This window comes from Sapajus apella, unplaced genomic scaffold (assembly GCF_009761245.1).
Source record: "Sapajus apella isolate SASKATOON/1434 unplaced genomic scaffold, GSC_monkey_1.0 scaffold87, whole genome shotgun sequence".
In the NCBI taxonomy this organism is placed as follows: Eukaryota; Metazoa; Chordata; class Mammalia; order Primates; family Cebidae; genus Sapajus; species Sapajus apella.
In genome coordinates, this window is record NW_022437027.1 from 3005128 (window position 1) to 3018692 (window position 13565).

The 13565-nt window shown below is 36.9% G+C and overlaps 1 protein-coding gene across 7 annotated transcripts in view; it reads right to left on the reverse strand.

The window, feature by feature from the left end:
- Nucleotides 1-13565, reverse strand: part of SEC24B (SEC24 homolog B, COPII coat complex component) — a 115377-nt gene that overhangs the window by 32123 nt on the left and 69689 nt on the right. For all 7 annotated transcript variants that reach the window (XM_032254787.1, XM_032254793.1, XM_032254790.1 and 4 more), the window contains 5 exons: nt 11647-11831; nt 7761-7863; nt 5870-5996; nt 4750-4859; nt 2255-2367 (listed from right to left, as the gene is read on the reverse strand). In XM_032254787.1, coding sequence (XP_032110678.1) covers nt 2255-2367; nt 4750-4859; nt 5870-5996; nt 7761-7863; nt 11647-11831 — 638 coding nt within the window. The remainder of the gene's footprint in view (nt 1-2254; nt 2368-4749; nt 4860-5869; nt 5997-7760; nt 7864-11646; nt 11832-13565) is intronic.

The following is a 13565-nucleotide window of genomic DNA, read 5'->3' on the forward strand; positions in this document are numbered from 1 at the left end:
CACGCCTGTTAATCCCAGCACTTTGGGAGGCAGATCATCTGAGGTCAGGAGTTTGAGACTAGCCTGACCAACATGGAGAAACCCCATCTCTAACAAAAATACAAAATTAGCCGGGCGTGGTGGCGCATGCCTGTAATTCCAGCTACTTGGTAGGCTGAGGCAGGAGAACCACTTGAACCCGGGAGGCGGAGGTTGCGATGAGCTGAGATTGCGCTATTGCACTCCAGCCTGGGCAACAAGAGCAAAACTCTGTCTCAAATACAAAAAAAACATGAAAACGCTTAGTAACAAACAGTAAAAGCAAACCTCTCAATATCTCTGGATTTTTAAAATCTTAAACATCTTAATGTTGTCAGTTTCCTTTGAGGCCAAGATCAGTGATATGCAGACTATGGTGACTAGAAGTAGTACTCAACAGGGCAAGGACTCTTCAAGCTCAAATGGAAGACAGAGGAGAACCTTTTGGAATCACCAAAGTTCTTGGGACAAAGTATTCACATATAACAACCCCCACACTTCCACACATTAGGAACCGCTGCAATGGTGAACCACTCTTTCTAACAATCTTAAGTCATATCGCTTGTGGGTGTTAAGAGCAAAACAGAAATGTGGAAACAACTGTATTTTCCAGAGATTTGGAAGGTTCATTTTTAAAGCTAGATGAGGGGTTCCTTCATGGCCAATCTTGGTAGACAAAGAGGAGGGAATTAGAGCCAGGTATGAGCCATACATCCTATACTTGCTATTTCCATTTCCATAATCTGGCTCATTATTAATGTGCCAAAATGCTCAATTTCTTAGCCAGGTGTGGTGGTGGGCACCTGTAATCCGAGCTGCTTGGGCGGCTGAGGCAAAAGAACTGCTTGAACCCCAAGGCAGAGGTTGCAGTGAGTTGAGATCATGCCACTGCACTCCAGCCTGGGCGACAGAGTGAGACTCTATCTCAAAAAATAAATAAATAAACAAAATGCTCAGTTTCTGGCTTCCTAACATATTTAGCACAAAATCAGTTCCCTCCTTCCCTTTAGCCAGCTCATTCTGTCATCAGTGCAATTAAAACAAGTTTGTGAAAAAATTCCTTGCTCAGGTATAAATTACAGCCAGATTTCTCTCATCCAGATTCTTTTTTAAAAAAAATCCTTTTCATCTTTTTAAATTTTATTTAAACTGACAGAAAAAAATGTGTGTATCTGTCATGTACAACATGGTGTTTTGAAATATATATATATACATACACACACACTGTAGAATGGCTAAATCTAGCTATGAACATAGGCATTGCCTCACAAAGTAATTATTTTTGTAGTGAGAACACAACAATTCTAATCTCTTGCATTTTTCCAAGAATACAATATATTGCCATTAACTATAGACACCAAGTTGTACAACAGATCTCTTGAACTCATTCCTCCTATCTTTTACCCTTTGACTAGCATCTCTCGGAACCTCCCACCCCACGAGCATCACCCCAATTCCTGGTAACAACCACTGTACTCTTGACTTTTATGAGAGTTACCTTTTTAGTTTCGTTTTCATTGAGAACACACAATATTTGTTCTTATTTCGCTTAATGGGATGACCTCCAGGTTTGCCCATGGTATCACAAATGAGAAAAATTTTCTTCTTTGTAAAGGCTGAATAGTATTCCACTGTGTACATATACCACAGTTTCTTTATACATCCATCTGCTGATGGATACTTAGTTTGATTATGTATCTTGGCTCTTGTGAATCATGCTGCAATAAACATGAGAGTGCAGATGTATCTTCTGCACACCGATTTTATTTTCTTTGGATATATTTCAAGTAGTGGGTTTGCTGGATCATATGATAATTGTTTTTAATTTTCTGAGGGACCTCTATACTGTTTTCCATAATAGCTGTACTAATTTACATTCCCCAAAGTACGCAGTTTCCCTTTTTTCCATATCCTCACCAACATGTTATCTTTTGTCTTTTTGATAGTCTCATCCAGATTCCCGATATCCTGGCTAACTCAAGTTTACTGGCCCTTGTGTTCAGATTAGCTAAGTCAGACACTGAGATGAGATCTAAATTCCAGACTAAATATTAGACATTTATGATTTTATAAGTCAGATTATTCTATGGTACATAAGTAGTACTCTTTTTAGCTGACAGAGAAATATAACCAAACTTAATAAAAACCAACCCCACAAACTGCTAACACTTCACATTTATATACATTTATATATATATGCACACACACATATAGTATGAATTGAAAATATTCTTACTTGTCTAGATTTTCTAAGAGTGACTGGCACAAAATTGTCAAATATCCAGCTTCCACTGCATTATGAGACACATCTAAAACAAACAAGTAAACTGCAGGTTGAGGAGGACGCAGCTGAAAAGAATAAAAATATAGCAATTCATTTGGTAGGTACAATTTATTCTTTTTATATATCATTATTACTGCTGGGCATTTACTGAATATATTAAACAAAAAATACACAAATAGGATTGCTGTTTTGTAATATGTGCTCATGAAAATGATATGCTTTTCTTTTCTTTTCAGTTGGTTGTGGATTAAGCATGACAAGGCAGCTGATACACAGCCACAGTTAAAGAGATGGGTTAAATGTTTTTCTGGTAAGGAGTACTGGCTAAGAGTTCGTTTTTTAAAAATTAGGGTTATGATTTAATACTAAGCTCTCTAGATGTACATCCCTTCCCTTTTCCTAAAAACAAATTTTCATCCCAACAACTTAACGTTAGTACTAGCTACTGGGTTATCTGAAGGTGACTGAATCCTAATGATTAAGTGCTACGTGTAAAAAGAGTCCTTGTGATGATACTGTAAATACTTTTTTTTTTTTTTGAGAAGAGTCTCACTGTTATCCAGGCTGGAGTGCAGTGGCGTGATCTCAGCTCACTGCAATCTCTGCCTCCCAGATTTAAGCCATTCTCCTGCCTCAGCCTCCTGAGTAGCTGGGACTATAGGCACACACCACCATGCATGGCTAATTTTTGCACTTTTAGTAGAGACAGGGGCGGGGGAGGTTTCACTATGTTGGCCAGGCTGCTTGTGAACTCTTGATGTCAGGTGATCCACCTACCTCAGCCCTGCAAAGTGCTGGGATTACAGATGTGAGCCACCATGCCTGGTCTGTAAATACATTTTTTAAAAAAGTCCTTATGTTGATAATTATTGAAGCTTGGTGACGGGCAAAGGATGGTTCATTACACTGTTTTCTTTGGAGTATGCTTGAAAACTGCTGTTATATAAAGTTGAAATAGGCCAGGTGCAGTGGCTCATGCCTATAATCCCAGCACTTTCGGAAGCCAAGGTAGGTGGACTGCTAGAGTCCAGGAGTTTGATGCCAGCCTGGGCAACATGGTAAAACCCTGTCTCTAGCTTGGGTGACAGAGTAAAAGTCTGTCTCAAGTAAAAATTAAACAAATAAATAAGTAAAAATAAATGAATATATAAAATCTTTTAAAAAATATGCTAAGCAAGGGCCATATGAATCATATGGAAAAACTTAAAAGATTATTTCTTGCTTTACCACTTCAATTAGATTAAGATTCCTAAGGACCCAGAATGGAGTTGGGAATGAATTATAAAGAAGGTAAAGCCTGAGAGTAAAAGTGACCAAGAGAAAGTTTATTACAGTTAATATAAAAACAAACATGAAAATGGTAGTTAGGTGGGCATATGCCAAATTAGACACAAAAGAACATAAAAATTACAAAAATAAAGATGAACCAGGTGCCAAATATTTAATTCACGTCAGTTTCTCCTTTTTATCATTTTCACTAGCAGCAGTTTCAAATTTTGTGAGGCGACAGCAGATACAGTTTTTTGTTTTGTTTTTTTGTTGTTGTTTTCTTTTTCTTTTTTTTTTTGAGACTGAGTCTCGCCCTGTTGCCCAGGCTGGTTGCTGTGGGGTAATCTTGGCTCACTGCAACCTCCGCCTCCCATGTTCAAGCGATTTTCCTGCCTTAGCCTCTCTAGTAGCTGGGATTACAGATATGTGCCACCACGCCCAGCTAATTTTTGCATTTTAAGTAGAGACAGGGTTTCACCATGTTGGCCAGGCTGGTCTGGAATTCCTGACCTCAGATGATACACTCACTTCAGCCTCGCAAATTGCTAGGATTACAGGTGTGAGCCACCACACCCAGCTGATAGTTTTTATAAATATGGTAAAAATGAGAAGATACAATAAAGATGATGAGCAGAACTTAGGGCCAATAATTAGTTTCTGAAGTGAAAAGAAGAATGAGATCTTAGATTTCATATAATTAAAAAATAGAATTTTCTAACTGAAACAGAAGGAAAAATTAGAGAAGTCCATATCCACTTATCTTGATATCTGTACTTGGTAAACCAGTAAAACAGAGATATCTTTAAGATCCTGAAAACTTAAGTTTCAGGCAAAAATGTGCATTTCTCTATTTTGAGAGTCTTAAATGTTAAATGGTAGAAGGGTATCTATATCTACTCCATGCAAGTAATCAAATCAAAATGGCCACAAATCATAGATGCTAGTGCTCATAAGACAGACAAAACTAATATTTATTATTCATAGAAAGCCTTCTAGGAGATCAAATAACCTTTAGAAAGAGTTTTCTATTTGTTAAATATAAACTTTTAGCATTAATTTGTTTTTAAAAATTATAAGTATAAGCAACTTCAAAATCTTGATAAGAATTCACTTAACAGAAAATTACAAATGACCAATATAATTGTGTTTCACAACAAATTTTAACACTGAATAGTTACCATGTAATCTGAAGAAGCAATGAACTCCACAGTTGAATTCTGAACTTCTGGTCGTTTATGAGGCTCTCCATAAGATCGGGTTAGGGGGTTATACATAAATTCTTCAGGAACTAGATAAGAGGTCCCAGTACAAATTTAAGACACAATTTGTAACTTAACACATATATACACACCTAAAAATAAACATCTATTATCAATATTTACATGAGGTTTAGCAATAGTTCTGTGAACATTAAATGGTAAAAATCAATCCCTTAAGCCCTCCTTAAAAAATAGGTCAAGGCAGATGAATCTCTTGAGCCCAGGAGATCGAGACTAGCCTGGCCAACACGGCGAGACCACGTCTCTATGAAAAATACAAAAATTAACCAGGCATAGTGGTGCAAGCCTGTAGTCTCAGCTACTCGGGTGGCTGAGGGATGAGAAGAGCTTGAACCTGGAAAGCAGAGATTGCAGTGAGCCATATTGCACAACTGAACTCTAGCCTGCATGACAGCAAGACCCTGTCTCAAAAAAAATAATAATAATAAAATTAAAAAAAAAAAAAGATCACAAGTATTAAAAAAAACTTATGTTCTCAAATCAGGTGAGAAAACCAGGATGCAAGTAACCTTCCTTCTTAGACTTGTGTCCTATTTATTTTATCAATGACATGAAAAAAAAATCAGAGAAACATAAATTTGAAAGCAACTCTAGTAGGGGAACCTAAGAAATGAATAAAGGGAACAAGAGACTGACACATATATGTGCATGCATCCAGACAAACTGGCAAAATTCTACCTGAGTTGAATTAACCAAATATACAAATGTAATACAATCTTATTGCCGGGGGCAAACATAATTAGTCTGCATAAGCTCACCTGCATGAGTGTCACTGTTTTGGACTTTTTTTTTTTTTTACTTTGTCCTCACTGTTACGCTCCTCATTGTCAATTATTCCCTTGGTCAGCCAAAATGAAGCCTTAGCCTAGTCCTAGCCTTAGCTTATATTCCTTTGGCTAAAGATGGCATAAAAATTCTTTTTGAAGAAATCAAGAGAAAAACCAGGAAATGACAAAAATGTCAAAAAACATTGAAAATAGGATTAAAAGACATTTATTTTAAGAACCTAGAAACTCACCATCATTAACTCTATAGCACAAATTGCATTTCCATCTACGTTGATCAATGAAGGATACAAAGGGGTTAATATATGTTCGACAAGATCGGCACCTCACAATGGTATTTGATGTTATCACTGGTAATTGCTAGGAAATAAAATAAAGAAGTTGTAGCAGAAAAAGGCACCCCAAGGAAAAACAGAACGTATCATGCTCTGCTCCATATACAGAACAAAAACCTTAACTGTTTTTATGTGGTTTTATATGGAAGCATATTAATAAAATCCAGGGACGTGCTGAGCAACACATGCAGCCATCAAGTTTTCTCCCTCTTGTCACAAATCGTAACATTAAAATAAAGTCATACCAAATATTGGCCAAGAAAATAATGTAAGCTAGATTTTATCAGCTGAACTTTAGAAATAACTGAGAGAGAAACATATACCACATATAAATGCCTCTGTCTTTGTTGACTGCACCTGGTAATACATTATTAGGCACTGCTCATTAGACGGCTACAGCAACTTCTGATGGGAGCTGAGGCTAGCAGCAGCCAAACACAATGTGCCTTTAAAAAATGCATCTCTATGCTTGGTTTGGGAAAGGAATTTTACATTCAAGAAGAAAAGTTGGAAAATATGAAAAAAGATTAAGAGATCACATATTATTCTATGTCCCTAAATTAACCTGCTTCATTTTAGTATATTTCATTGTTTTTTTAAATATCTGCACATGAACATTTATGATCTTTGTATTTAATTTTTTCACATATTATTATTATTACACAAGTAACCACATATCTGTTGTAAAAAAAAAAATCAGGAAATATAACTGAGAGTGAAAACATAAAAAATTACAGAATTCTACATCCTGGAGGATGTCACTGTAAACAATTTAGTATACACACTTCGAGAAAGTATCATGTATGGTATCTGTATTTAGAGAAAAACTCTTACCTATGTATATAGGAAATTAACTGTCTTGGTTTAGAGATAAGGTTTTAAGAGTATTATAGGTGATTAAAAATATTTACTGAATGAATAAATTCACGGTATTTATTACATATTATAATTTTTTATTTTCTACTCATTTTGATCTTTTCTAGACTTCCTAGTAGTAAAGTAAGCTTCACAATGAAGCTTTCAAGCTTTGTATTTCCAGCATCCAGCTTGACAGGTAGTCAATTAATATTTCTTGGATGAATAAGAGCAAAAGAAAACTCAGCACCAGTAAGAAGGATAGTAAACAACAGTAGTAAAAAGTTTGAGAGAGAAACACAACTTAAGAAGTAAAAACAGAAGCTGTGAATTAAATTATTTTTAAAGTTTTAAAAATTTTAAACTCTTAAAACTTTAAACATTTAAAACTCTTAAAACTTTAATTAAAAATCTGTTTAATTTGTTAAGAAAAAATCAGACAGCTTTCCAGTCTAAGTAGACATCATTGTTGGTGTTTCCTTTGTGTTTAATAAAGAACTCCGAAAGTGTATCTACCTTCCATGGCCATTCCACCTTCCAAAGCTACTGATCTTTCAAAATCCAGGTCAGACTTCATCACTTACAGAAAACTTTTGCTACTGTACTCTCTACCTAAGTAGCTCAAAGAATTTGATTAATTACATGTATTAATTCTTCTGCACTGTTAATTATTGTTTTTACATCTTTGTCCCATTAGATGAGAACTTTTTGATGGCAACTTCAATGACTTGATCATCTTTGTACTACCAGTGCTTAGAGCTTGTCACAAAGCAGGTGCTCAGAAAATGTTTGCCAAGTTGAATGTTACAGAAATGATTATTTCTAACTTCAAATAAAAGAAGACAAAGAAAATTCTAAGAAAATATAAAATTTAAGTACCTTGTACATGCACATAAATGTCAGTACCCATAAATACTTTAAAATGTTACTTTACCGTTAGGTCTCTGAACGGATGTAACAACAATCCTAAAGGAAGCTTAGCTTTATTCAGTAAAGCCTGTGTCTGTGGAATATTTGTCAAAGTACATCGAAATGAACTGCAAAAAACATAAACAACATGGAGTATATTAGCTATCAGAGAAAAATACACTGAAGTAGGCAAGATAATTAAGAGCATTTAGGGGACATAAGTGAAAATCATTTGAGCATGTAATTATAACTATAAGCAAGAAGGTCCTGATTAACTAGGCATGTATGTAATATATGCCAAAAATTTAAGTTGAAAAGTCAACACTTTCATGGTAGAAAAGTAGTACACATTCAGGGGAGACCAATTACTCCATTATGACTAGCCTGGAGGACATGAATAGGAGCACATAGAAAACAGAGTGAAAAGGCATTATTTCTTTGTTTTCAATTATTCTGTTACTGCTTTACTGCCCCCTTTGCACCTGTCGAACTCCAACTCTTACTATAAGACTCATCAAGGTTATTGCTTATAACCACCCTCACCCCCAATTCCCCAAGTCAGAAGGAATGACTTCTTTCTCAGTGCTCTATGTTTGTACTTCTATATGATATCAATTAGTCTGATTTAATTTAATTGGTTGTTTATCTTGTCTGTCTTCACCACTTGAGATCAGAGAGCATTTTGTCTTTGTATCACCCGAGCCCAGTTTCCCTCATTGAGTAGGTGCTTATAACTTATGAAGTTTTAAGGTCAATAAACAAAGAATGAAAAAAGGAGAGGCCAAAGAAGTAAAAAGCAGAAGTACTGAAAGCCAGGCAAGAAATTTTAAGAAGAGTTTCATTAATATCATGTAGAGATATAGAGATATCTATTTATTGCAGGCTTAGTGTTGTTCCTTGAACACAAAAAGCTTGTTCCTGCTTCAGGACCTCCACATTTGCTATTCATACAGTTTGGAACCCTTTTTTCCCAGAGAAGTCACTAGGCTTACTCTCTCACTTCACCCAGATCTCTATTCAAATGTTAAAAGTCTTTGGGTAAACCTGTCTAGACTCCTCAATTTAAAAGAGTCACCTCCACCCACACTCCCTATTCTATTTTTCTTCATTGTAATACCCTGAACATTACATTATATATTTACTACTTTGGCTGTTCAAAGAATATAAGTTCTGTGATTCCATAGAGACCAGAAACTTTGTTTTGTTTACAACTTTATCCCCAGCAGATGGAAAACAGTGTTTTGCATTTAACTTAGAAGGCATTTGATATTTATTGAATTAATGATTTATCTTAGTATGTTGATACTATTATTATTCCTGTTTTACAAACAAACTGAGACTTTGAGAGGTTAAGTAAATGGCAAAATTTTATAGCTACTTATCATTAGAACCATAGAAAGAACTTAGGTCTGCTCAACTCTAAAGTCTATGCTCCTAATTATCTTTTTGTTATTTTGATAAAAGATATATTTTTGCAAAAAAACATATAACTGGGTAGAAAAAACTATGCCTTCCCCTTACTTATGGGTTCTCTTATACATATGCTATATTTTTTTAAAAAATTACTTTATTGCTGGGCGCGGTGGCTCACGCCTGTAATCCCAGCACTTTGGGAGGCCGAGGTGGGTGGATCACGAGGTCAAGAGATCGAGACCATCCTGGTCAACATGGTGAAACCCCGTCTCTACTAAAAATACAAAAAATTAGCTGGGCATGGTGGCGCGTGCCTGTAATCCCAGCTACTCAGGAGGCTGAGGCAGGAGAATTGCCTGAACCCGGGAGGCGGACGTTGCGGTGAGCTGAGATCGCACCATTCCACTCCAGCCTGGGTAACAAGAGCAAAACTCCATCTCAAAAAAAAAAAAAAAAAAAAAAAAAAAAAATTACTTTTTTGAGACAGGGTCCTGCTCTGCCACCCAAGCTGGAGTACAGTGGTATAATCTCAACACACTGCAACTTCCACCTCCTGGGCTCAAGGGATCCTCCCACCCCAGCCTCCTGAGTAGCTGGGACCACAGATGCATGCCAGTATGTTCAGCTAACTTTTTTGTTTTTTGGTAAAACGGGGTTTCACCATGTTGTCTAGGCTGGTCACGAACTCCTAGGCTCAAGCAATCCGCCTGCCTTGGCTTCTCAAAGTGCTGGGATTATAGGCATGTGCTACTGTGTATGGCCTATACACTACATTTGCTTACGTAGGGGCTACCTAACCATTTATATTACAAGGTCATAATTTACAAACTTAACCTGGTAACAATTTATATTCAAAGGTTGGGCAGCTGTTTTCAACCTATAATCCATGATTCTCTATACTTTTATGGAAATGATCTTGGCACTAACTGAGGCACTGATGGTGTGTTGTGGTAGAGAACAGTGGAAGAAGAGGGGAAATTCTCAAAGTGGTTCCACTTCCTATTTTCTGTATTGGAATTCTATATAATATTTTGGTTGAAAGAGTAGTTGCAGTATTTTTTAAAAGCTGGAAAACTACTGCTTTAAGAAAAGGGGAATATTGGCTCTGAAAAATACTAATTCTCCTAATGCAAGGAAGACAAGGCTGGCTAAGTGTGGTGGCTTACACCTCTAATCCCAGCACTTAGGGAGAATGAGGCGGGCAGGTCACTTGAGGTCAAGAGTTTGAGAATAGTCTGGCCAACATGGTGAAACCCCATCTCTACTAAAAATACAAAAATTAGCCAGGTGTCATGGTGCACACCTGTAATCTGAGCTATTCAGTGGCTGAGGTACGAGAATCACTAGAACTCAGGAGGCAAAGGATGTAGTCAGCCGAGATCAGGCCACTGCACTCCAGCCTGGGCAACAGAAATCTCATTAAAAAAAAAAGACAATGTTGTTCTGTGAATCAGAGTTTACTTTATGAGGAGGAAAAATTCCAGGAGCAAGAACATGTCTTCTAAAAAAAAAAAAAAAAAAAATCTAGGACCAGGGGAAAATCCTATTCACAGAAATACTAAAAGCTTGCAAGAACAAAGAACATGAAGCATTGTGAAGTGAGTAACAGACCTCATCCACACAAAGGTACACCAGGGCTTGGTGGCTGCCAGTGCAGTCTGCCATTAAAGAAAATCCAGTCTAGATTCAGACTAGATTAATAAGGCTGGGAGTCAATGGTCTTCATACTCTGTATTGAGTGGGAAAAGAAAATTCTGAGATAAACCATTTGTCTAAACCTGTTCCTGAGATTACGTAAGTGAGGTCTATGTTCTTTTCAAGCAAAGCCTAAAATTTTAAAGATTCAACCTTATTTAAGATATCAGAAGTTACTAATATTGAAAAGTGGGGAAAAAGATTTAAGAAATAAAAAATATAGTTACATTTGGGTTCCTGAAACCCTTCATTCAAATAGAAATAATTTCCCTAACATTAGGTGATAAGGGGATGGGACTGGATTAAGACTGAGATGGGGGCCGGGTGTGGTGGCTCACGCCTGTAATCCCAGCACTTTGGGAGGCCGAGGCAGGTGGATCACGAGGTCAAGAGATCGAGACCATCCTGGTCAACATGGTGAAACCCCGTCTCTACTAAAAATACAAAAACATTAGCTGGGCTTGGTGGCGCGTGCCTGTAATCCCAGCTACTCAGGAGGCTGAGGCAGGAGAATTGCCTGAACCCAGGAGGCGGAGGTTGCGGTGAGCCGAGATTGCGCCATTGCACTCCAGCCTGGGTAACAAGAGCGAAACTCCGACTCAAAAAAAAAAAGACTGAGATGGGAACAAAAACAGATGACCGAAATAAAATTTTACATCTAAAACTTCTATACAAACTAAAACAGAAAAATCAACATTAACAAAACTTCCAACCAAAGAAATAGCATACCACTTTCACCATTTTTGAAAGTCATACAGTGTTTTCATCACTTAAGAAAGATTAAAAAACAAATAAATACCTACTCTGGGCTACAGTTCAATTTTTTGAGATCTGCATTCAAGTTAGGTACAGGAGCCCAAACAGGAGTCATGGGTAAAACATTCCTCTCCTGAGTGAGGTTTACAGGTCTCAGGCTTTCTGGTTGTGGAGAACTCTGAAGACTCAATCCTCCTAGACTGGAGGACAGCTGGTTCACACCAGGATAGTGCTGAAAGAGCAATTCAAAACAATACAAAAGAACAATAAAACATAAATACATTTTCTTATATACTACATATCTCAACATACAGAAAAAGCAAAAAGGTAAGAAAATTTAAATCTGGCTTGGTAATAGAATGACTTTACATGCAGTCAATCTAAAGCACACTTGAAAAAAACTCAAAGCGAAAGTACTGAATAAATTTGAATCTTATTAGCAAGGTTAACCCTCGCAATGAAATTTCAGCAACAATCCTTTTCGACATTAGCAATTTGGTTTCCCCAAATACAGTTTACACTAGAAAAAGAGGATAAATACCCCACTGTTCTCAAGGTCCCCCCACCCCCGCCAATTATCAACTTTCACAATGAGTTGGTGCCATAGAAATGTACAATGGTGTTCAATAGGTTTTGCCTTATTTTTTTCTATTTACTATATTTTTAGTATTATCAGGAATTCATGGCTTTTTGTTAACTCAAATTGATGTAATGAATTACAGTCATTATTCTTATGATGTTCAAACTACCCAATCTTTGGCCAGTGAAAGCCCTTTCAAGATGGCCCCAGTGTCCTTTTATATGAACCTAACTAGTCTTTGTTAGCTTCCTTGCTTTCTTACACAATATTTTATACTCTTTTTCTTCAAACCTAGAACTGTTTGTCTAAAAAGGAATCTTGGCTCCTTTTAAGTACAGATGATATCTAAAAACCATTATCTGGATGATAAAAGTGCTTATCGCTAGTGTTGTTATTACTTCCAGATACTTGCAACAGGTAAAGATGGAAAATACATGTATTAAAGTAGAAGCAATTTCCTAAATTAGGGCAAAACTTCAATTTGTCTCCCTGCTTCCATCTTGTCTTTTCAAAGACTCCCATCTCTAATCCATTCCTCACATAGCAGCCAAACGATTTTCTAAATATGTAAATTAGATGTCATTCTATTACATAAAATCTCTGATACCTCTATTTTGTACTTTGGGTAAAATCTAAGCTTCTGACTGTGATCCTTTAGCTTTCTGATCGCATCCCTATTACTCTTCCCATGCTGAATTACTGCAACACTGGGACTTCATTCCTCAAACACGTCAAACTTGTTCCTGCCTTAAGTCTTTGCATTATCAGTTTACTCAGCCTGAAATACTTTAACCACAGATCCTTCCATGCTTTTTCTTCTTCCAAATGTTAACTCAAACATAATTTCTACAATGAAGACTGCTTGTCTGACCTCCTACACCACATTTCCACCCCGGAAATTACTTCAAATCGTCTTACTTCATAGCACTTGCAACTACTTGAAATTAGCTCTGTATATATTTACTTATTTATTGTCTTATTAATGCTGACTTCCTACCAACCTTCTTAAGAACAGGAACTCTGTTTTTTCACTGAGCCTCCTCTCGTACTCTCAGTGCCTAAAATAGTTCTGCCACAGAGTAGAAATAACCTTCTATTGAGTACAGAGAAATTCTAAAGTCTTAAATAATTAAATGATGGCCAGACATGGTGGCTCACGCCTGTAATCCCAGTACTTTGGGAGGCCAAGGCAGGTGGATCGTTTGAGGTCAGGAGTTCGAGACCAGCCTGGCCAATATGGTGAAACCCCTTCTCTATTAAAAACACCAAAATTAAGTCAGACATGGTGGCATGCACCTGTAATCCCAGTTACTTGGGAGGCTAAGACAGGAGAATCACTTGAACCTGGGAGGCAGAGGTTGCCCACCACTGCACTCCAGCTTGGGC